The following is a 23852-nucleotide window of genomic DNA, read 5'->3' as shown; positions in this document are numbered from 1 at the left end:
AGAGAGAGGGGAGAGAGGGAGAGATAGAGAGGTAGAGAGAGAGAGGGAGAGAGAGGTAGAGATAGAGAGAGGGAGGTAGAGATAGAGAGGGTGGAGAGAGAGGTAGAGGGAGAGAGATAGAGAGGGAGGTAGAGATAGAGATGGGGGGGAGAGAGAGGTAGAGATAGAGAGAGGGAGGGAGGTAGAGATAGAGAGGTAGAGAGAGAGGGAGAGAGAGAGAGAGAGAGGGGAGAGAGAGGTAGAGATAGAGAGAGGGAGGTAGAGATAGAGAGGGTGGAGAGAGAGGTAGAGATAGAGAGAGGGAGAGAGATAGAGAGGGAGGTAGAGATAGAGAGGGGGAGAGATAGAGAGAGAGAGAGAGTCATTTATTGAGCATCAGTGCAGCTGAGAGGACTTACATTACATAGAGAGAGAGAGAGAGGTAGAGTGATAGAGAGAGAATGGTAGAGAAAGAGAGAGAGGGGGAGAGATAGAGAGAGGGTAGAGAGAGAGTCAGAGTCATTTATTGAGCATCAGTGCAGCTGAGAGGACTTACATTACATAGAGAGAGAGAGAGAGAGAGAGAGAGGTAGAGTTAGAGAGGTAGAGATACTTACATGACATTTTCTGCTGGATCTTCTGTGGATTGTGGATTCCTCTGCGTGGACTCTACAGGATTTCTTCCCGCGAGGGTTCCGTCCAAAGTTCTCGGGTGGTTCCGGTGATGCTGCCTGCTGCTGCTGCGAGCGCGCGCCCGAAGCCCGCGTCGTCCGCGCCTGGCGTGTCGGTACCGGCAGCGTGATCCCGCGTGGAACCTTGTTGCCCTGGTGGATTAATTTACCCGCTTTTGAAGGATGTTCCTGGGCGCTGCGGAGCCGGGCTGGTCCCGCAGGCTGGTCCTGGTCTGGCTGCTGGTCCTGCAGGGTCTGAAACCCGCCGCCGCGCTCATCACAGGTGAGGGCGACCGGAACCGCGTGCACGCGCGTGGGATTCTGCACACTTTGATTTCATTTTAAATTGGGAAACTTTTTTTATCGGCGTCTTTGAAGTTGGCGTGCACGAGAAGATTGCCCACTCAGGTCACTTGTCATCTTCTCGCGGACGCGCGCACTCGTGGACGATCCGAGGTGGTTCCGATCAGGTCCACGCGTGACCCTCCAAGCTCCCTTTATATATTTGACTCCACATGAACATTCTAATAGAGCTCATTTGATTATTTATTTAGAAAACTCTAAATTCTTCATCTTCTAAAGAAAACAGAGAAAAAGATTTTAAAGTGGAAAAAAACCGCCACTAAAAATACTTTAAAATCATTTAAAGTGCAGGAACTCTTTTAAAAAAAATGTATAGATAAATAATTTGAAGCTTATAAGCTCTAGTAAACAGTACAAACAAGTCATTTAAAGTGTAAAATGTCATATATACATGTAAACACACACACACACACACACACACACACACACACACACACACACACATATATATATATATATATATATATATATATATATATATATATATATATATATATATATATATATATATATATATATATATATATATATACATGGGTAAAGTGAAGAACCTCTTCTAAAAAATATATAAAATTAATTTAAAGTGTAAAATATCTTATATACATGTAAACATACATATATACACACATATATATACGTGGGTAAAGTGAATAACCTCTTCTAAAACATATATAAAAGTAATTTAAAGTGTATAATATCTTATATACATGTAATCATACATATATATATGTGGGTAAAGTGACATAAAAGTAATTTAAAGTGTATAATATCTTATATACATGTAAACATACAAATATACATACATATATGTAGGTCAAGTGAAGAACCTCTTCTAAAAAATATATAAAAGTAATTTAAAGTGTAAAATCTCTTATATACATGTAAACATACATATATACATACATATGTATATATATATATGTGGGTAAAGTGAAAAACCTCTTCTAAAACATATATAAAAGTAATTTAAAGTGTAAAATGTCTTATATACATGTAAACATACATATGTATGTGGGTAAAGTGAAGAACCTCTTCTAAAAAATATATAAAAGTAGTTTAAAGTGTAAAATGTCTTATATACATGTAAACATACATATATACACACATATATATGTAGGTATGTGGGTAAAGTGAAGAACCTCTTCTAAAAAAATATCTAAAAGTAGTTTAAAGTGTAAAATGTCTTATATACATGTAAACATACATATATACATATATATATATATATATATATATATATATATATATATATATATATATATATATATATATATATATATATATATATATATATATATATATATATATGTATATGTATATATATATATGTATGTATATGTGGGTAAAGTGAAGAACCTCTTCTAAAAAAAAATATATACAAGTAATTTAAAGTGTAAAATGTCTTATATACATGTAAACATACACATACAGTATATGTGGGTTAGGTGGAAAAACCTCTTCTAAAACATATATAAGTCATTTTAGGTGTAAAATGTCTTATACATTTAAACATACATATATACATACATATATATGTGGGTAAAGTGAAGAACCTCTTCTAAAACATATATAAAAGTAATTTAAAGTGTAAAATATCTTATATACATGTAAACATACATATATACACACATATATATATATGTGGTATAGTGAAGAACCTCTTTAAAAAATATATAAAAGTAATTTAAAGTGTAAAAAGTCTTATATACATATAAACATACATATATACACACACATATATATGTAGGTATAGTGAAGAACCTCTTTTAAAAAAAATATAAAAGTAATTTAAAATGTAAAATGTCTTATATTCATGTAAACATACATATATATATATATATATATATATATATATATATATATATATATATATATATATATATATATATATATATATGGTATGTGTTGTAAATAATATGTCAACTTATTTTCTGTTGTTGCACTTTGAATTGTTTTCAATTATTGTCATCTTTGAAATACCGCAAAAAAATGTTTGATATTCACATCTAAATGTTCTTTTTTTTTTTTTTTAAATGCAATGACATGAAAAACATAATCTGATGTCATCACATTCAGCGTACTATAGAATTAGAAAATAAACAATTATCGACATTATAGCCTTTTTAACAGGGGGTTTCTATTGGATGGTGTACCTAATGAAGTGTCCACTCTGATCATGCGCATAAAGTGTGTCTCCGCGGAACACGCGCACGCGCACAAACACGCACACTTTATTTGGCTTGGAGCTTGTAAAGTTAATTACTGCACATGTTTGTCAGGCTTCTATCACTTTACACTCTATCGTGATGATGTCACTGATGATGTCATAGTCGATGATGTCGTGGACGGGTCTGCGGGGTCACAGGGTCAAAGGTCAGGGGTGTTACGTAAATGTGGTCAATATTTTGTGTTTGGCATCGGCAGACAGGAAGTAGTCTGCTTTGGTTTAGGACACTGAAAGATAAGTTAAGTTAAGTTAAGTTCGTGCCGTTAAAGTGTGCTACTTTAATCGTTGTTGACGCAACTTTGGAAGGCAAAATGATGTCAAAAGTGTTGTTTTTGATGATGAACACGCCCTCTAGCGGCCGAGGTTTAAAACATGTCATCCTAAAAATTACTTCAAATTTACTGTTATAATTTTACTGTAATAATAATAATAGTGTGTATTAATTGATATCGTATACATTGTTATAATTCAATGTAATAATAATAATAGTGTGTATTAATTGATACCTTATACATTGTTATGATTCACTGTAATAATATTGATAATAATAATGTGTTTATTAATTGATACCATTTAAATTGTTATGATTCACTGTAATGATAATAATAATAATAATAATAATAATGTGTTTATTAATTGATACCTTATACATTGTTATAATTCACTAATGATAATAACAATAATAATAATAATGTGTTTATTAATTGATACCTTATACATTGTTATAATTCACTGTACTAATAATAATATAATAATAATAATGTGTATTAATTGAATCCTTATGCATTGTTTTAATTCACTGTAATAATAATAATAGTAATAATAATAATAATGTGTGTATTAATTGATACCTTATACATTGTTATAATTCACTGTAATAATAATAATGTGTATTAATTGAATCCTTATGCATTGTTATAATTCACTGTAATAATAATAGTAATAATAGTAATAATAATAATAATGTGTGTATTAATTGATACCTTATACATTGTTATAATTCACTAATGATAATAATAATAATAATAATAATAATGTGTTTATTAATTGATACCTTATACATTGTTATAATTCACTGTACTAATAATAATATAATAATAATAATGTGTATTAATTGAATCCTTATGCATTGTTTTAATTCACTGTAATAATAATAATAGTAATAATAATAATAATGTGTGTATTAATTGATACCTTATACATTGTTATAATTCACTGTAATAATAATAATAATAATAATGTGTATTAATTGAATCCTTATGCATTGTTATAATTCACTGTAATAATAATAATAATAGTAATAATAATAATAATGTGTGTATTAATTGATACCTTATACATTGTTATAATTCACTGCAATAATAATAATAATAATAATAATAATAATAATAATAATAATGTGTATTAATTTAATCCTTATGCATGGTTATAATTCACTGTAATAATAATAATAGTAATAATAATAATAATAATAATGTGTGTATTAATTGATACCATATACATTGTTATACTTCACTGTAATAATAATAATAATAATAATGTGTATTAATTGAATCCGTATACATTCTTATAATTCACTGTAATAATAATAATGTGTGTATTAATTGAATCCTTATGCATTGTTATAATTCACTGTAATAATAATAATAATAGTAATAATAATAACAATAATAATGTGTGTATTAATTGATACCATATACATTGTTATACTTCACTGTAATAATAATAATAATAATAATGTGTATTAATTGAATCCTTATACATTGTTATAATTCACTGTTTTAATAATAATAATAATGTGTATTAATTGGTACCTTATACATTGTTATAATTCACTGTAATGATAATAATAATAATAATAATAATAATAATAATGTGTAATAATTGAATCCTTATACATTGTTATAATCCACTGTAATAGTAATAATAATGTGTTTATTAATTGATACCTTATACGTTGTTATAATTCACTGTAATAATGATAATAATAATAATAATAATAATTTAATCCTTATAAATTGTTATAATTCACAGAAAAACTACAAAACCAAATAACAATGTTGGTGCGGATCTGGATAAAGGTTCAAATCATTCATGTTTTTTATTGTTCACCAGGTTGCGCTTTAGACTTCCTGTAAACATTGCAAGAATGATTATTGACATTTTCTTCAGGCGCTCAATCAATAAATGCTGATAAAAAAGAAAAGAAAAAAAAAGTTGCTGCTGAGTGTGCACTTTACAGAACTGGTCTGTGTGCGCCCTCTAACGCCCCCTGGCGGTCTTGTCAGGTACGGAGGCCAGCTGTGAGAACGAGGGCGAGGTCCTGCACATCCCAAACATCACGGACAACCCCTGCATCACCTGTGTCTGCCTGGTAAGGACCTCTTCTTCTTCCTCTTGCAAATGTCATGGCCGCCTGCTGTATTGGATTGTCTGCCTGTTTCTTCTTGATCGGGTTAGTCAGTGAGATTGAAGAGCAAACATGGACGTCTGACCTTTGCACAAAAAAAATCCTTCCCCTAGCAAATGAATACAAAGTAGATCCAAGTCATTTTCCCAGTAAATTCATGTCAACAACACTGATTGGTTGTCATGGCGACGCACCGCCCTGCCCCTCCCCCTGTCCGTCGCCTGACTCCTCCCCCACCTCTGCGTGCGCTGTAAAGAAGGTACTGTACGCTATTCATACATTTGTTTTTTTTACCTGAAAGGGACAAACGGTAGAAAAATAGATGGACTTGCTGAAAACCAAACCCCCCTAATTCGTTAAAAAAAAATATAAAAAAAATAAAAAAATACATTTTGGGGGCTTAGTACTATCGTGCCTGGCGCTAGCATGCTAACTGTTAGCATTGTAGCTATTTGGCTAATACAAAACGCAAATACAAACATGCCAAATGATGTAGAAACACTACACTTTTACTACCTTTGTTGCTACCGTGCTAAATATTGTCATGTTAGCATTGTAGCTATCGGGCTAGTACCGAAACACACTGCTATCTTGTCCGGTGCTACCGTGCTAATTGTTGTCATGTTAGCAACAAGCGTTGCTGGCCCTCAATGATTGAATGAACAAATGAACGAATGCACAGATAAACGAATGAATGAATGCATGCATAAATGAATAGATGCATGATGAATGAATAATGCATACATTAATAACTGAATGAATGCATACATGCATGAATGAATGGTTGAATGGATTAATGCACGCATGAACAAATGAACGAATGCATGCATAAATGAATAAAATAAATCAACGCATGCATGAATACATACATTAAATTTATGCATGCATGAATAAAATAAATCAATGCATGCATGAATAAATACATTAAATTTATGCATGCCTGAATTAAGGCATGCATGTAAAATTGAAAGAATGCATGCTTGCATGAAGGTATGAGTGAATGATTGAAAGAATGAATGCATGTGTGAATAAAATAATGCATGAATAAGTGATTGAACAAATTGATGGATGCATAAATGAATGGATGAATGCATAAATGAATGGATGCATTAGTGAATTAATGAATGAATGCATGCATGAGTGAATGATGAATGAATAATGCATGCATGAATAATGAATGCATGCATAAATGAATGATGTAGGAATAAGTGAATAATTGAACAAGTGAATGCATGAATGAATGCATGCATGAATGAATACATTAAATGAATGCATGCATGAATACATAAATGAAATTAATTAATGCATGCATGTATAATTGAATGAATGAATGCATTAATTATTGATTGAATAAATGCATGAATCTATGCTTGCATGAATGAATGATTGAATGAATGCATGAAATAATGAATCAAATAATGCATGAATGAATGATTGAACAAATTAATGCATGCATGGATGAATGAATACATTAGGGAATGATTGCATGTATTAATGAATGCATAAGTAAATGAATGATTGCACGAATGAATGACTGTAGGAATTAATTAATAATTGAACAATGAATGACTACATGCATAAATGAATAAAATAAATCAATGCATGCATGAATAAATACATTAAATTAATGCATGCCTGAATTAATGCATGCATGTATAATTGAAAGAATGCATGCTTGCATGAAGGTATGATTGAATGAATGATTGAAAGAATCAATGCATGCATGAATAAAATAATGCACAAATGAATGATTGAACAAATTAATGCCTGCATGGATGAATGGATGGATGCATTAGTGAATTAATGCATGAATGAATGCATGAATGAATGAATAATGCATGCAGTGGCCTAGTGGTTAGAGTGTCCGCCCTGAGATCGGTAGGTCGTGAGTTCAAACCCCGGCCGAGTCATACCAAAGACTATAAAAATGGGAGCCATTACCTCCCTGCTTGGCACTCAGCATCAAAGGTTGGAATTGTCACCAAATCACCAAAAATGATTCCTGGGCGCGGCCACCGCTGCTGCTCACTGCTCCCCTCACCTCCCAGGGGGTGAACAAGGGTGATGGGTCAAATGCAGAGGACAAATTTCACCACACCTAGTGTGTGTGTGACAATCATTGGTACTTTAACTTTAATGAGTGAATGAATGACTGTAGGAGTGAATGAATAATTGAACGAGTGAATGTATAAATGAATGCATGCATGAATGAATAAATTAAATGAATACATGCATGAATACATAAATGAAATTAATTAATGCATGCATGTATAATTCAATGAATGCATTAACGATTGAATGAATGAATGAATGCATGCTTGCATGAATGAATGAATGCATGAAATAATGAATCAAATAATGCATGAATGAATGATTGAACAAATTAATGAATGCATGCATGGATGAATGAATGAATGCATTAGTGAATGAATGCATGTATTAATGAAAAAATAAGTAAAAGAATGAATGCATGAATTAATGATTGCATTAGTGAGTGAGTGAATGAATGCATGCATGAATGAATGAATGAGAGGTTAGATAACAGTTCTTAGTTGTCCATCGATCTTTATTTTTGGTCTGAAGAAGACATTTTGAACAATTGTATGCCCGAATGCAGCTGAGATAGGCTCCAGCACCCCCCGCGACCCCAAAAGGGACAAGCGGTAGAAAATGGATGGATGGATGTATGCTTCCAAGTTTGAGGGAAGTCAAGTTACTCTCCATGGAGACGTGAAGCTCAGATAAGTTTAGGTGTGGAAGAACCAGAACAGAAACGCGTCTATTTACATCTTGGACGACGTCTTCCGAGAAGCCTGAGAGCAGTGACATCACTTCCTGCCTTCAGATCGCACAAAAAAAACAGTTTTGCTTCCAAAAAAAAAAAAGTTCCCGAGTGTTCAAGTATTTCCATATCTGTCAGCCCCCCCCCCCCCCCCCCCCCCTCCCCCAAGACATGATCCAGTCTCCTGTCGCCAGGCGGTCTGATATGTTGGAGGGGGGTGGGGGGCAGTGTCACTCGTACCGGCTGGGGGGGTCCAGACAGGCTCCTAATGACACACACACACACAGAGGGGCCATTGTGCGTGGACGTCGCTGACAGACCGACCGATAGGCCGGTCGCCACGGCAACGCCTTATCTGCGCCCGTCTTCCTGCCGTCCCCCTCGCTCGTCACGTTCAGGTGCAACCGTCAAGGACAACCTTCTCCAAACAGAACTTCCTTGAGTGGGAACATTCTCTTTCACTCGAAGCCACATCCGCGGGAGGTCAAAGGTCACTTCCTGTCGGCCTCCCCGCACACGCACGTCCATCAACGCAGACCGGTCACATGACCCCGCAGTCAAACATGACAGAGAAATGATCCGTCCCTGCATCCCATGTGAGCATTATTCAGTTATGCAAGCGTAAAAAGAAGTCGCCTTACCGCTTTGAGTGTGGCTCCGCCTACTTCACCTCACTTCCTGTTTCGTTCCGACTTGTCTGAAAGAAAACACACACACGTCCCAGTTGGGGAATCAAAATAAGGAAGCTACTGCTAAGGAGGGGGTCACGACCTGTTTGTTTAGGAGGTGAAAGGTCAATGGGGGAGGGGCATCCCAGTTGAGTGATGCCGTCGCCATGACGACAACGTCAGGCTGCACGTCTGCTGTGGCGTTTGAAGTGGAGGAGACGCCGGGGAGAGAAGAAGAGCGGCCACCGTCGCCCCCCGGTGGCCAAACATCAGCACTCTGTGCTCCACACAAATAATAAATGGATGTTATTTATGATTGGCTCGTTAAAGCACCACGTGACCTTTACTTTGAAAGTCTGTGACATTTACAGTAAAGTAACATTCCACGTGAAATATAACGTCATAAATGTAATAATGCACCAGTCGGCAGTAAAAGGGTTTTATAAGGGGGGGAGGCGACAGGCGTGCAGCCCCCACCCCCGCCCCAGTGTCGCGGCATGTCGAGTGTTTATAAGGCCTCGTGACCTGTCGCGACCTCTGACCCCTAGACAAGGCGGCCAACAATGACCTTGGATAACCTCTAACATGCTGATTTCAAGGACAACGCTGCTGTTTGTTCCTTTCTTCTTCCACTTATCCTCCGAGCGCTTCTGCTTTGACACTAAACACCCCCCCGTGGAATACTGTAGAAGCAGCAAGTACACTTAAAATACATACAGTATAAGCATGAAGTACACTTAAAATATATAAAGTATAAGCAGGAACAGGGAGTACACTTAAAATACATGAAGTATAAGCAGGAAGTACACTTATAATACATACAGTAAAAGCAGGAAGTACACTTCAAATACATCAAGTATTTTCAGGAAGTACACTTTAAATACATACAGTATAATCAGGAAGTACACTTAAATTACATAAAGTATAAACAGGAAGTAAACTTATAATATATAATGTATAAGCAGGAGGTAAACGTATGTTACATAATGTATAAGCAGGAAGTACACTTAAAATAAAGTATAAGAAGGAAGTACACTTTAAATACATAAAGTATAAGCAGAAAGTACACTTTAAATACATGAAGTATAAGCAGGAAGTGCACTTCAAATACATACAGTATAAGCAGGAAGTAAACTTATATTACATAATGTATAAGCAGGAAGTTCACTTAAAATACATAAAGTATAAGCAGGAAGTACACATCAAATACATGAAGTATAAGCAGGAAGTACACTTCAAATACATAAAGTATAAGCAGGAAGTACACTTCAAATACATAAAGTATAAGCAGGAAGTAAACTTATATTACATAATGTATAAGCAGGAAGTACACTTATATTAAAAAATGTATAAGCAGGAAGTACACTTCAAATACATAAAGTATAAGCAGGAAGTACACTTCAAATACATAAAGTATAAGCAGGAAGTAAACTTATATTACATAATGTATAAGCAGGAAGTACACTTCAAATACATAAAGTATAAGCAGGAAGTAAACTTATATTACATAATGTATAAGCAGAAAGTACACTTCAAATACATAAAGTATAAGCAGGAAGTACACTTCAAATACATCAAGTATAATCAGAAAGTACACTTATAATACATAATGTAAAAGCAGGAAGTACACTTCAAATACATAAAGTATAAGCAGAAAGTAAACTTATATTACATAATGTATAAGCAGGAAGTACACTTAAAATACATACAGTATAAGCAAGAAGTAACCTTAAAATATAATCAGAAAGTACACTTATAATACATAATGTATAAGCAGGAAGTTCACTTAAAATACATATAAAGTATAAGCAGGAAGTACACTTAAAATACATATAAAGTATAAGCAGGAGGTACACTTAAAATACATAAAGTATAACCAGGAAGTACACGTACAATACACGTCACATTAATGATAAGGAAAATAAAGGATAGCTAAAAAAAAAAAAAAAAAGACATGACGCCTTAAAGGGGAACTGCACCTTTTTTTATTTTGCCTACCATTCACAATCCAATATTTAATGTTTTACTTTACCCTATACTACACAATGTTACATGTTTTTACTCTACCATATACAATATTGAAATATTTCTTCTACCCTACTATACTATATAAAAGTTTTACTCTACCTTGTTATACAATATTACAACTTTTACTCTACCCTGTTATACAATATTAAAGGTTTTACTCTACCCTTTCATACAATATTAAAAGTTTTACTATACCCTGTTATACAATATTAAAAGTTTTACTCTACCATATGCAATATTAAAAAGTTTTACTCTACCATATACAATATTAAAAGATTTCTTCTACCATACTATAAAATATTAAAAGTTTTACTCTACCCTGTCATACAATATTAAAAGTTTTACTCTACCCTGTCATACAATATTACATGTTGTACTCTACCCTGTTATACAATATTAAAAGTTTTACTCTACCATATACAATATTAAAAGTTTTACTCTACCATATACAATCTTAGAATATTTATTCTGCCCTACTATACAATATTAAAAGTTTTACTCTATCCTGTCATACAATATTAAAAGATTTACTCTACCATACACAATATTAAAATGTTTATTCTGCCCTACTATACAATATTAAAAGTTTTACTCTACCCTGTTATACAATATTAAAAGTTTTACTCCACCCTGTCATACAATATTAAAAGTTTTTCTCTGCCCTAATATACAATATTAACAGTTTTACTCCACCCTGACATACAATATTAAAAGCTGTACTCTACCCGGTCATACACTATTAAAGGCCTACTGAAATGATTTTTTAAAATTTAAACGGGGATAGCAGATCCATTCTATGTGTCATACTTGATCATTTCGCGATATTGCCATATTTTTGCTGAAAGGATTTAGTAGAGAACATCGACGATAAAGTTCGCAACTTTTGGTCGCTGATAAAAAAAAAGCCTTGCCTGTACCGGGATTAGCGTGACGTCGCAGGTTGAAAGGCTCTTCACATTTCCCCATTGTTTACACCAGCAGCGAGAGAGATTCGGACCGAGAAAGCGACGATTACCCCATTAATTTGAGCCAGGATGAAAGATTCGTGGATGAGGAACGTGAGAGTGAAGGACTAGAGTGCAGTGCAGGACGTATCTTTTTTCGCTCTGACCGTAACTTAGGTACAAGGGCTCATTGGATTCCACACTCTCTCCTTTTTCTATTGTGGATCACGGATTTGTATTTTAAACCACCTCGGATACTATATCCTCTTGAAAATGAGAGTCGAGAACGCGAAATGGACAGTGACTTTTATCTCCACGACAATACATCGGTGAAGCACTTTAGCTACGGAGCTAACGTGATAGCATCAGGCTTAACTGCAGATAGAAACAAAAGAAATAAGCCCCTGACTGGAAGGATAGACAGAAGATCAACAATACTACTATCAGGAGACACCGAACCAAACACTGGACCTGTAACTACACGGTTAATGCTGTGCCGCCTGTCGAAGCCTAGCAATGCTGTTGCTAACGACGCCATTGAAGCTAACTTAGCTACGGGACCTCGTCAGAGCTATGCTAAAAACATTATCTCTCCACCTACGCCAGCCCTCATCTGCTCATCAACACCTGTGCTCACCTGCGTTCCAGCGATCGACGGCGCGACGAAGGACTTCACCCGATCATCGATGCAGTCGGCGGCTAGCGTCGGATAGCGCGTCTGCTATCCTCAAAGTCCTCCTGGTTGTGTTGCTGCAGCCAGCCGCTAATACATCGATCCCACCTACAGCTTTCTTCTTTGCAGTCTCCATTGTTCATTAAACAAATTGCAAAAGATTCACCAACACAGATGTCCAGAATACTGCGGAATTTTGCAACGAAAACAGAGCTGTTTGTATTGAGATACAATGTGTCCGAATACTTCCGTTCCAACCATTGACGTCACGCGCATACGTCATCATACATAGACGTTTTCAACCAGAAGTTTAGCGGGAAATTTAAAATTGCACTTTATAAGTTAACCCGGCCGTATTGGCATGTGTTGCAATGTTAAGATTTCATCATTGATGTATAAACTATCAGACTGCGTGGTCGGTAGTAGTGGCTTTCAGTAGGCCTTTAAATGTTGTACTCTACCCGGTCATACACTATTAAATGTTTGCCCGCTAAGAGAAACAGGAAGGGCCTCCAGGTCACATGGCTGCAACAAAGCAATTCCACAAGGTTTATTTAAAAAAAAACAAAAAAAACTACATGTTATGATCATGTGACCACAAAGACGTTATTGACAGGTTATGTTTGTTTTGAGTTTATAGCAACATTTTTTATTCGGATGTTTTGAAGACTTTAAGACTTTGAAGTGGTTTGGGTTGTCGCGGTGACTCATGGAGCGTTTCACGGTGGCCCGGCATGAGGTCACGTCGGGAATAATAAAGTCACGTCTGTCTTTGTCCTCCCGCGGCTCATCTCCGCCTTTATTTCACTGCTCTTATTTTTGAAGCGCACGTCTCCAACCTTCTGCTTCTTTCTCCATCTTGCAGGAGGGCAAGGCCGACTGCAAGCAGGAGAAATGTCCGCCCGTGTCGGAGGATTGCGCCCTGGTGGTCAAGCAAACCGGCGCGTGCTGCGAGCGCTGCAAAGGTAACACGCGACGACCTCAAATGTGTTTATTGCGCCCGAAGAGCTGAACAGGAAGTGTGGGAATACCATTTCCTGTTCTCGCCGCGAGGCCATGTGGTTTCCATACACTTCTTCACGCGCCTGGTTGCACTTTACGAGGCCGCACCTCATCTGGAGGCGCGGCAGTCCTCCTCGTTGCCATGGCGACCGCGGGCGTTCCATTGTCGGCGCCATCTTTAATTTTTAATACGTTTGGTGACGCCGTGTCGGAATGACGTGCCTGAGACTTGAAGTCCAAGCACTACTGGCCTCAGTACACGTTCATGTTATTCTTAGTACATAGTATACAGTACACAGTAGTTATACACATAAAATCTAACAGTCCAGTATTTTTCGGACTATAAGTCGCAGTTTTTTTCATAGTTTGGCCGGGGGTGCGACTTATACTCAGGAGCGACTTATGTGGGAAATTATTAACGCATTGGCGTAAAATATCAAATAATATTATTTAGCTCATTCACGTAAGAGACTAGACGTATAAGATTTCATGGGATTTAGCGATTAGGAGTGACAGATTGTTTGGTAAACGTAAAGCATGTTCTATATGTTATAGTTATTTGAATGACTCTTACCATAATATGTTACGTTAACATACCAGGCACGTTCTCAGTTGGTTATTTATGCCTCATATAACGTACACTTATTCAGCCTGTTGTTCACTATTCTTTATTTATTAGGGCCCGCACGGCCCATGTAAAAGGAATCCCAACGGGACGAAAGGACCTATTGTTATTGTAAGGTTTATTATTATTATACCGGCCGCCTCTTCGAGCTGCAATTTGACCCACTTAACATGCTTCAAAACTCACCATATTTGACACACACATCAGGACCTGCGAAAATTGACATCTAATAAAAAAAACAAACCCCAAAACTCAAAAAAGCGCTCTAGTGCCCCCTAGGAAAAACCAAAAACAAACTGCCTGTAACTCCCACTAGGAAGGTCGTAGAGACATGAAACAAAAACCTCTATGTAGGTCTGACTTAGACCTACATTTCAAAATTTAACATCCTCGGGCAAAAACCAACAGGAAGTTGGCAATTTCCCCTTCAAGACAAAATTGTACTATAAACACTCATTTTTGCCTCTTTGAGCTGTAATTTGACCCCCTTAAAATACTTCAAAACTCACCAAACTTTTCACACACATCAGGACTGGTGGAAATTGCGATCTAATAAAAAAACCGAACCCCAAAACTCAAAATTGCGTAGTAGCGGAATTTTTGAATAAAACACAGACAAAACTGCTCTTTAGAGGAAAACACAGACAAAACTGCTTGTAACTTCCGGTAGGAACGTCTTAGAGACATGAAACAAATACCTCTATGTAGGTCTCACTTAGACCTACATTTCATAGATTGACACCCTTCAGCAAAAATCAACAGGAAGTTTGATATCCCCCCTTCAAAACAAAATTTTTGTAAAAAGCGGTCACCAAACATCAAACATTATCTCCTCTGAGCGTGTTTGTCGTTTCGGCTTCAAACTACTACAGGAGAGATATTGAACCCTTCTGATTAAAAGTTGACGAAAGACTTTTGATATGTGCTACGGTTTTGATTTTACGAGCCTTCAAAGAAAAGAACCACTGTGCCGCAGCACCTAGGAAAAAAACACAGACACAACTTCCTCTAACTCCCAGTACGGATATCGTAGAGACATGAAACAACAACCTCTATGTAGGTCTGACTTAGAGCTAGATTTCATACACTGACATCCTTCAGCAAAAATCAACAGGAAGTTGGCAATCACCCCTTCAAAACAAAAGTTTCATAAAAACACTCATTTTTGCCTCTTTGAGCTGTAATTTGACCTCCTTAAAATACTTCAAAACTCACCAAACTTTTTACACACATCAGGACTGGCGTTAATTGCGATCTAATTAGGACTAGCACCTGCCAAATATGCGGGCCCGACCAACGCTGCTTGCAGCTTTAATTTTTTTAAATTGCCTTTCAAATGTCTATTCTTGGTGTTGGGTTTTATCAAATAAATTTCCCCCAAAAATGCGACTTATACTCCAGTGCGACTTATATATGTTTTTTTCCTTCTTTACTACGCATTTTCGGCCGGTGCGACTTATACTCCGGAGCGACTTATAGTCCGAAAAATACGGTGTCCATGTGATGTCAGATGAAACAAAAATGGAGCTGTTTGGCCACAATACCCAGCAATATGTTTGGAGGTGAGAAGGTGAGGTCTTTAATCCCAGGAACACCATTCCTACCGTCAAGCATGGTGGTGGTAGTATTATGCTCTGGGCCTGTTTTGCTGCCAATGGAACTGGTGCTTTACAGAGAGTAAATGGGACAACGAAAAAGGAGGATTACCTCCAAATTCTTCAGGACAAGCTAAAATCATCAGCCCGGAGGTTGGATCTTGGGTGCAGTTGGGTGTTCCAACAGGACAACGACCCCAAACACATGTCAAAAGTGGTAAAGGAATGGCTAAATCAGGCTAGAATGAAGGTTTTAGAATGGCCTTCCCAAAGTCCTGACTTAAAGGTGTGGACAATGCTGAAGAAACAAGTCCATGTCAGAAAACCAACACATTTAGCTGAACTGCACCAATTTTGTCAAGAGGAGTGGTCAGAAATTCAAGCAGAATCTTGTGGATGGCTACCAAAAGCAGGGGGGTGTATATTGTAGCGTCCCGGAAGAGTTAGTGCTGCAAGGGGTTCTGGGTATTTGTTCTGTTGTGTTTATGTTGTGTTAAGGTGCGGATGTTCTCCCGAAATGTGTTTCTAATTCTTGTTTGGTGTGGTTTCACAGTTTGGCGCATATTTGTAACAGTGTTAAAGTTGTTTATACGGCCACCCTCAGTGTGGCCTGTATGGCTGTTGACCAAGTATGCCTTGCATTCACTTATGTGTGTGTAAAAGCCGCATATATTATGTGACTTGGCCGGCACACTGTTTGTATGGAGGAAAAGCGGACGTGACAACATGTTGTAAAGAACGCTATAGGCAGTGCCTTTAAGGCACACCCCCAATATTGTTGTCCGGGTGATAATCGGGAGAAATTCGGGAGAATGGTTACCCCGGGAGATTTTCGGGAGGGGCACTGAAATTTGGGAGTCTCCCAGGAAAATCGGGAGGGTTGGCAAGTATGAGTATTAGCGGTGAATGCTGTATAATACCGACGGGCCAGCTCTAAAGTTAATTTGATATTGCCTCAAGGGCCAAATGAAATTACACGGCGGGCCAAATTTGGCCCGCGGGCCAGTGTTTGACACCCATGGGTTCGACCCTGGTTAAGACCAAGCACGCTGCCTTTCTTTCTGGGCATTTCTTTATTTCTACTTTTCTTTTCTTTGACGCACTGCCATCTGAAGGCTCTCCGCCGTTGGCCATGTGGCGGTGTCAGCCGGAGGTTAGCGTGCATGAAGCTGATGGGAGCCTCTGCGGGACTTGGACCTTCCAAACGTGCTCCTTGGTCTACAAGATGCCTTTTAGTGCTGACACAGGATCAGTTTGGGTCCGGCAAAGCAAATCAATGACGGTCGTGTCACGTTTCAAACATCAATCTCCGGCCATTTACTGTCAGTGGCCTGAAATGAAGAGCCTATTAATTTAGTGCGGGCTGTGTGTGTGTGTGTGTGTGTGTGTGTGTGTGTGTGTGTGTGTGTGTGTGTGTGTGTGTGTGTGTGTGTGTGTGTGTGTGTGTGTGTGTGTGTGTGTGTGTGTGTGTGTTTCACATATTCCACCCTTGTGGGGACCAAGAACTGACTGGAACAAAGCTTATTTAGTGAGGACATTTCTGTCATCTGTAGTAGAGATGTCCGATAATATCGGACTGCCGATATTATCGGCCGATAAATGCTTTATAAAATGTAATATCGGAAATTATCGGTATCGGTTTCAAAAAGTAAAATGTATGACTTTTTAAAACGCCGCTGTACGGAGCGGTACACGGACGTAGGGAGAAGTACAGAGCAGTTGCGTCTCCCAGTCATACTTGCCAACCCTCCCGATTTTCCCGGGAGACTTCCCGAATTTTAGTGCCCCTCCCAAAAATCTCCGGGGCAACCATTCTCCCGAATTTCTCCCGATTTCCACCCAGACAACAATATTGGGGGCGTGCCTTAAAGGTACTGCCTTTGCGTGCCGGCCCAGTCACATAATATCTACGGCTTTTCACACACACAAGTGAATGTAAGGCATACTTGGTCAACAGCCATACAGGTCACACTGAGGGTGTCCGTATAAACAACTTTAACACTGTTACAAATATGCGCCACACTGTGAACCCACACCAAACGGAGAACATCCGCACCGTAACACAACATAAACACAACAGAACAAATACCCAGAACCTCTTGCAGCACTAACCCTTCCAAGACGCTACAATATACACACCCCGCTACCGAATACCCCCGCCCACCTCAACCTCCTCATGCTCTCTCAGGGAGAGCATGTCCCAAATTCCAAGCTGCTGTTTTGAGGCATGTTTAAAAAAAATAATGCACTTTGTGACTTCAATAATAAATATGGCAGTGCCATGTTGGCCTTTTTTTCCATACCTTGAGTTGATTTATTTTGGAAAACCTTGTTACATAGTATAAGACGCACCGGCCAAAAATGCATAATAAAGAAGGGGGAAAACATATATAAGTCGCACTGGAGTATTTTTGGTCGCATTTTTTGGGGAAATTTATTTGATGAAACCCAACACCAAGAATAGACATTTGAAAGGCAATTTAAAATAAATAAAGAATAGTGAACAACAGGCTGAATAAGTGTACGTTATATGAGGCATAAATAACCAACTGAGAATGTGCCTGGTATGTTAACGTAACATATTATGGTAAGAGTCATTCAAATAACTATAACATATAGAACATGCTATACGTTTACCAAACAATCTGTCACTCCTAATCGCCAAATCCCATGAAATCTTATACGTCTAGTCTCTTACGTGAATGAGCTAAATAATATTATTTGATATTTTACGCTAATGTGTTAATCATTTCACACATAAGTCGCTCCTGAGTATAAGTCGCACCCGCGGCCAAACTATGAAAAAAACTGCGACCTATAGTCCGAAAAATACGGTAAATGGTAACACCCGAATAAGTTTTTCAACTTGTTTAAGTCGGGGTCCACGTTAATCAATTCATGGTAAAGTTACATTGTTTAATGCATCCAGCGGGGCATCACAACAAAATTAGGCATAATAATGCGTTAATTCCACGACTGTATATATCGGTACCGGTTGATATCGGAATCGGTAATTAAGAGTTGGACAATATCTGAATATCGGATATCGGATATCGGCAACAAAGCCATTCTCGGACATCTCTAATCTGTAGGTTTAGACCAGGGGTGTCCAAACCTTTTCCCACTGAGGGCCGCACACTGAAAAATCGAAGCATTCGGGGGCCATTTTGAAATCGAATATACTGATTTTTATTTTTTTTAACCTTTCGGGCTCCCCTCAGGTTTGACCCAGAGGACCCGCATGGGTCTCAGTCATAAAAATGTTAAAAACAAGTCACATATGCTGATCTCAATTTTAACCCCGATTGAAAAGTACAAGTAAATAAAAAAGTAGAAAATTGATGAGCCTTTTGTCTACTTTTGTGTAATATTGCACTGTGTTGGGGACACTCAGGAGTACAGTGGCTTCATGTCAATATTTGATTTACTTATTTGACTGATGCATGTTTAGTTTTTTTAATTGTTATTATTATTTCTGGTTTATTATTTTATTTGATCTTATATATCATTTTGGTGGATAACTTGTATTGGGGAGAAAAACAACAACATTTGATATGTGTTTAATTGTATTCATGCTCTTTATATGTCAAAAATCCCATAAACAAATGTTTTAAAATAATAATAATAATGCACATATTGATTTTAATGTTTAAATATAAAAAACAACTTCAGGTCTATCTGTCAATATAAAGTATTATATATATATATATATATATATATATATATATATATATATATATATATATATATATATATATATATATATATATATATATATATATATATATATATATATATATATATATATATATATATATATACACTACCGTTCAAAAGTTTGGCGTCACCCCAACAATTTTGTGGAATAGCCTTCATTTCTAAGAGCAAGAATAGACTGTCGAGTTTCAGATGAAAGTTCTCTTTTTCTGGCCATTTTGAGCGTTTAATTGACCCCACAAATGTGATGCTCCAGAAACTCAAACTGCTCAAAGGAAGGTCAGTTTTGTAGCTTCTGTAACGAGCTAAACTGTTTTCAGATGTGTGAACATGATTGCACAAGGGTTTTCTAATCATCAATTAGCCTTCTGAGCCAATGAGCAAAAACATTGTACCATTAGAACACTGGAGTGATAGTTGCTGGAAATGGGCCTCTATACACCTATGTAGATATTGCACCAAAAACCAGACATTTGCAGCTAGAATAGTCATTTACCACATTAGCAATGTATAGAGTGTATTTCTTTAAAGTTAAGACTAGTTTAAAGTTATCTTCATTGAAAAGTACAGTGCTTTTCCTTCAAAAATAAGGACATTTCAATGTGACCCCAAACTTTTGAACGGTAGTGTACATACATACATATATATACCATCCATCCATCCATCTTCTTCCGCTTATCCGAGGTCGGGTCACGGGGGCAGCAGCCTAAGCAGGGAAGCCCAGACTTCCCTCTCCCCAGCCACTTCGTTTAGCTCTTCCCGGGGGATCCCGACACACATATATATATATCATGCCCTTTTGTCAACAAAACCTTATTTTTTATGGCAAATCACAAAAGTTGCATCATTTTCCACAAAAAGATTTTTAAAGTGGAATATTTGATATGTAGTAATTGGAGCCTTCATCAAATAGGTCAATAATTCATAACACCGTTGATTTTAATTCATTATTATTTTTTGAGCAATTAGTTTGAAAAAAGCCTACTAAAATTCATATAAGTGTTTAAAAACAAGTCTCGAGATCAATTTCGGATATATCTGTCAATTATACGTTTTTTACTATTTTTTTCATGTTTTTTTTTCATTTGTTTGTTTTTTGCCCTTTTAAAAAAAATATATGGCAAACACACAAAATATGAAATATTTTCCTCAAAACATTTTTTAAAGTGTAATATTTGATGTGAAGTAATTGGTCAGTAATTCATAACAACATTGATTTTGATTCATTATTATTTTTTGTAGCAATGACAGATTTAGATGGGGGAAAAAACCTCCTGCGTGGCAATTTTGTGTTATTAGAGTCACCATTGCAACTTTTTCTTTTTACATTTCACCTGGTTGCTTTTTTATTTCCTTTTTTAAATTTTTTTTAACAACATTACTACCTGCGGGCCGTAAATGTCCCCCAGGTCCACACTTTGGACGCCCTTGGTTTAGATGATACGGACCCTCTTGATCGTGCCGATATCTTGTTTTTCTTCAACAACGACAACAAGTTTCAGCTCTGATTCTCACCTTATGACTTCTTAGGTTGCATGTTGGACGGACGTGCCTACAACAGCTCTGTGTCCTGGACCAGCGCCACCAAGCCCTGTACGACCCGACGCTGCCAGGTAACACGAATGATAACAATACCGTGGCGGAACCTCGCTTTTCATACGATTCAGTTAACGATATAAACCTTTGCCAGAATCTTTGAACAAACTAGTCCATTTGTTCCTCTATTTTACTGAAGAATGGACCAATAATCTACAAGTTAATGATTCAGTCTCTGGATTGTTTTTTTTTATTGGGTACGCCCCATGGGGCCAAAGAAAGTTGCGAGTGCTAGCACTTTAACAAAGCAGGGGAGAAACACTATTGAAATCAAGAAAGGACTTGTAGTTTCCCTCCACTCGCCAACGAAAGTGTTCAACAGTGTTAAAAGTGACGCTAAATAATAATTTATACGTTTCATTCATCATAAATATGCTTTTCACATTGTTTTCTGCATGTAAAACTATCATTGTTAGGGTTCTGGGGAACAAAAAATGTCACACCTGAATGGCGATTCCTAATTATTCTCATTCTGAATCGATTCATAAAAAGAAAAAAAACAACAACCATACTTAGAAAGTGTTTTATTGTTTGTGATATGGCGCCATCTTATGGACGAGTCTCTCACTGCAGGTGTCCTTCCATTTACGGTATAGTGCTTTTTGTTTTTTTTCAACCGGAGTGCAGTGTTCGTCTTCCACCCGTTCATTGCGTTTAGACTCGAAATGATTCTTCATTCATCTCGCCAAGCAACGTTTTGTCAATTTTTTACTAAACCGTCCCATGTGTGATGTCTGTAGGAGTGTTTTCATGCATATTTATACGTGCTATCGTAATGTAATGACGCTAGCATCGTTAGCATGAGCTAATATGCTAACACGTTTACGAGTGTCTGTTAGTATTATGAACTTACAACGGCGTTCTTTTTGTATTGTTTCAGTTTCACAAATTCCTCAGTAAATTCACCAAAACGTCACCGTACCGTGGAGTTATTGAGTCTGTTTAGCTGATTAAAGAGCTAGCTCCCACAGCTAGTGGGTCCATGACGATGACTTCTGTTTTGTTTGATCAGCCGTTTTACTGCCGTGTTACAGACACCGTTTGGTAACAATTAAGGTATGTAAATAAACATTTACAAAATACTTCTCTGTAAATAACTTATCTGACAACATATATATTATGTATGGCTTATAGTTTGGTTCGGCTAAAATATGGAAAAATATTTATTTCTTCTAAATTTAGTGGATTCGGCTTATATACTGGTGCGCTCTATAGTCCGTAAAATAGCATTTACCTTATTTTTTATGGGAAACTATGCTTGTATTTTCGATCGATAAGATTCTTGTCTTAAGCTTTTGGAATGGATTACTAACAAAGACTGAGGTATTACGGCCGATTAATTCAGCATTAACAGTTCTAACTAGAGATGTCCGATATTGGCCTTTTTGCCGATATTCCGATATTGTCCAACTCTTAATTACCGATTCCGATATCAACCGATTCCGATATATACAGTCGTGGAATTAACACATTATTATGCCTAATTTTGTTGTGATGCCCCGCTGGATGCATTAAACAATGTAACTTTACCATGAATTGATTAACGTGGACCCCGACTTAAACAAGTTGAAAAACGTATTCGGGTGTTACCATTTACCGTATTTTTCGGACTATAGGTCGCAGTTTTTTTCATAGTTTGGCCGCGGGTGCGACTTATACTCAGGAGCGACTTATGTGTGAAATGATTAACACATTAGCGTAAAATATCAAATAATATTATTTAGCTCATTCACGTAAGAGACTAGACGTATAAGATTTCATGGGATTTAGCGATTAGGAGTGACAGATTGTTTGGTAAACGTATAGCATGTTCTATATGTTATAGTTATTTGAATGACTATTACCATAATATGTTACGTTAACATATCAGGCACGTTCTCAGTTGGTTATTTATGCCTCATATAACGTACACTTATTCAGCCTGTTGTTCACTATTCTTTATTTATTTTAAATTGCCTTTCAAATGTCTATTCTTGGTGTTGGGTTTCATCAAATAAATTTCCCCAAAAAATGCGACCAAAAATACTCCAGTGCGACTTATATATGTTTCCCCCCTTCTTTATTATGCATTTTCGGCCGGTGCGTCTTATACTCCGAAAAATACGATAGTGGTCATTTGTACGGAATATGTACTGTACTGTGCAATCTACTAATACAAGTTCCAATCAATCAATCAAAAACAATGTTTTCCAAAATAAGAGAACAACTTCAACTCAAGTTATGGAAAAAAGTGCCAACATGGCACTGCCATATTTATTATTGAAGTCACAAAGTGCTTTTTTTTTTTTTAACTTGCCTCAAAACAGCAGCTTGGAATTTGGGACATGCTCTCCCTGAGATAATCCTGATACCCATTCCCATCCAATGGGAAATACTATAGTTTGACTTTCACAAAGTGCATTATTTTTTATTTTTTTTAAACATGCCTCAAAACAACAGCTACAAAAACAATGAAGGCACACAGCTTCAGTCCAGAGTATACTAGACCAGTGGTTCTCAACCTTTTTTCAGTGATGTACCCCCTGTGAACATTTTTTTAATTCAAGTACCCCCTAATCAGAGCAAAGCATTT

At 36.8% G+C, this 23852-nt stretch overlaps 1 protein-coding gene across 8 annotated transcripts in view; it reads left to right on the top strand.

The window, feature by feature from the left end:
* Positions 1 to 23852, top strand: part of LOC133659820 (BMP-binding endothelial regulator protein-like) — a 450456-nt gene that overhangs the window by 391928 nt on the left and 34676 nt on the right. For 4 of the 8 annotated variants that reach the window (XM_062062599.1, XM_062062597.1, XM_062062598.1 and 1 more), the window contains 3 exons: positions 5529 to 5614; positions 13611 to 13710; positions 21215 to 21297. In XM_062062599.1, the coding sequence (XP_061918583.1) occupies positions 5529 to 5614; positions 13611 to 13710; positions 21215 to 21297 (269 nt within the window). Of the gene's footprint in view, positions 1 to 654; positions 934 to 5528; positions 5615 to 13610; positions 13711 to 21214; positions 21298 to 23852 lie in introns of those variants that run through there. The other 4 variants (XM_062062603.1, XM_062062601.1, XM_062062602.1 and 1 more) reach the window with 4 other exon arrangements.

Source organism: Entelurus aequoreus, linkage group LG11 (genome assembly GCF_033978785.1).
Source record: "Entelurus aequoreus isolate RoL-2023_Sb linkage group LG11, RoL_Eaeq_v1.1, whole genome shotgun sequence".
NCBI classification, from domain to species: domain Eukaryota; kingdom Metazoa; phylum Chordata; class Actinopteri; order Syngnathiformes; family Syngnathidae; genus Entelurus; species Entelurus aequoreus.
This window is presented reverse-complemented; position numbering and strand designations above follow the sequence as displayed.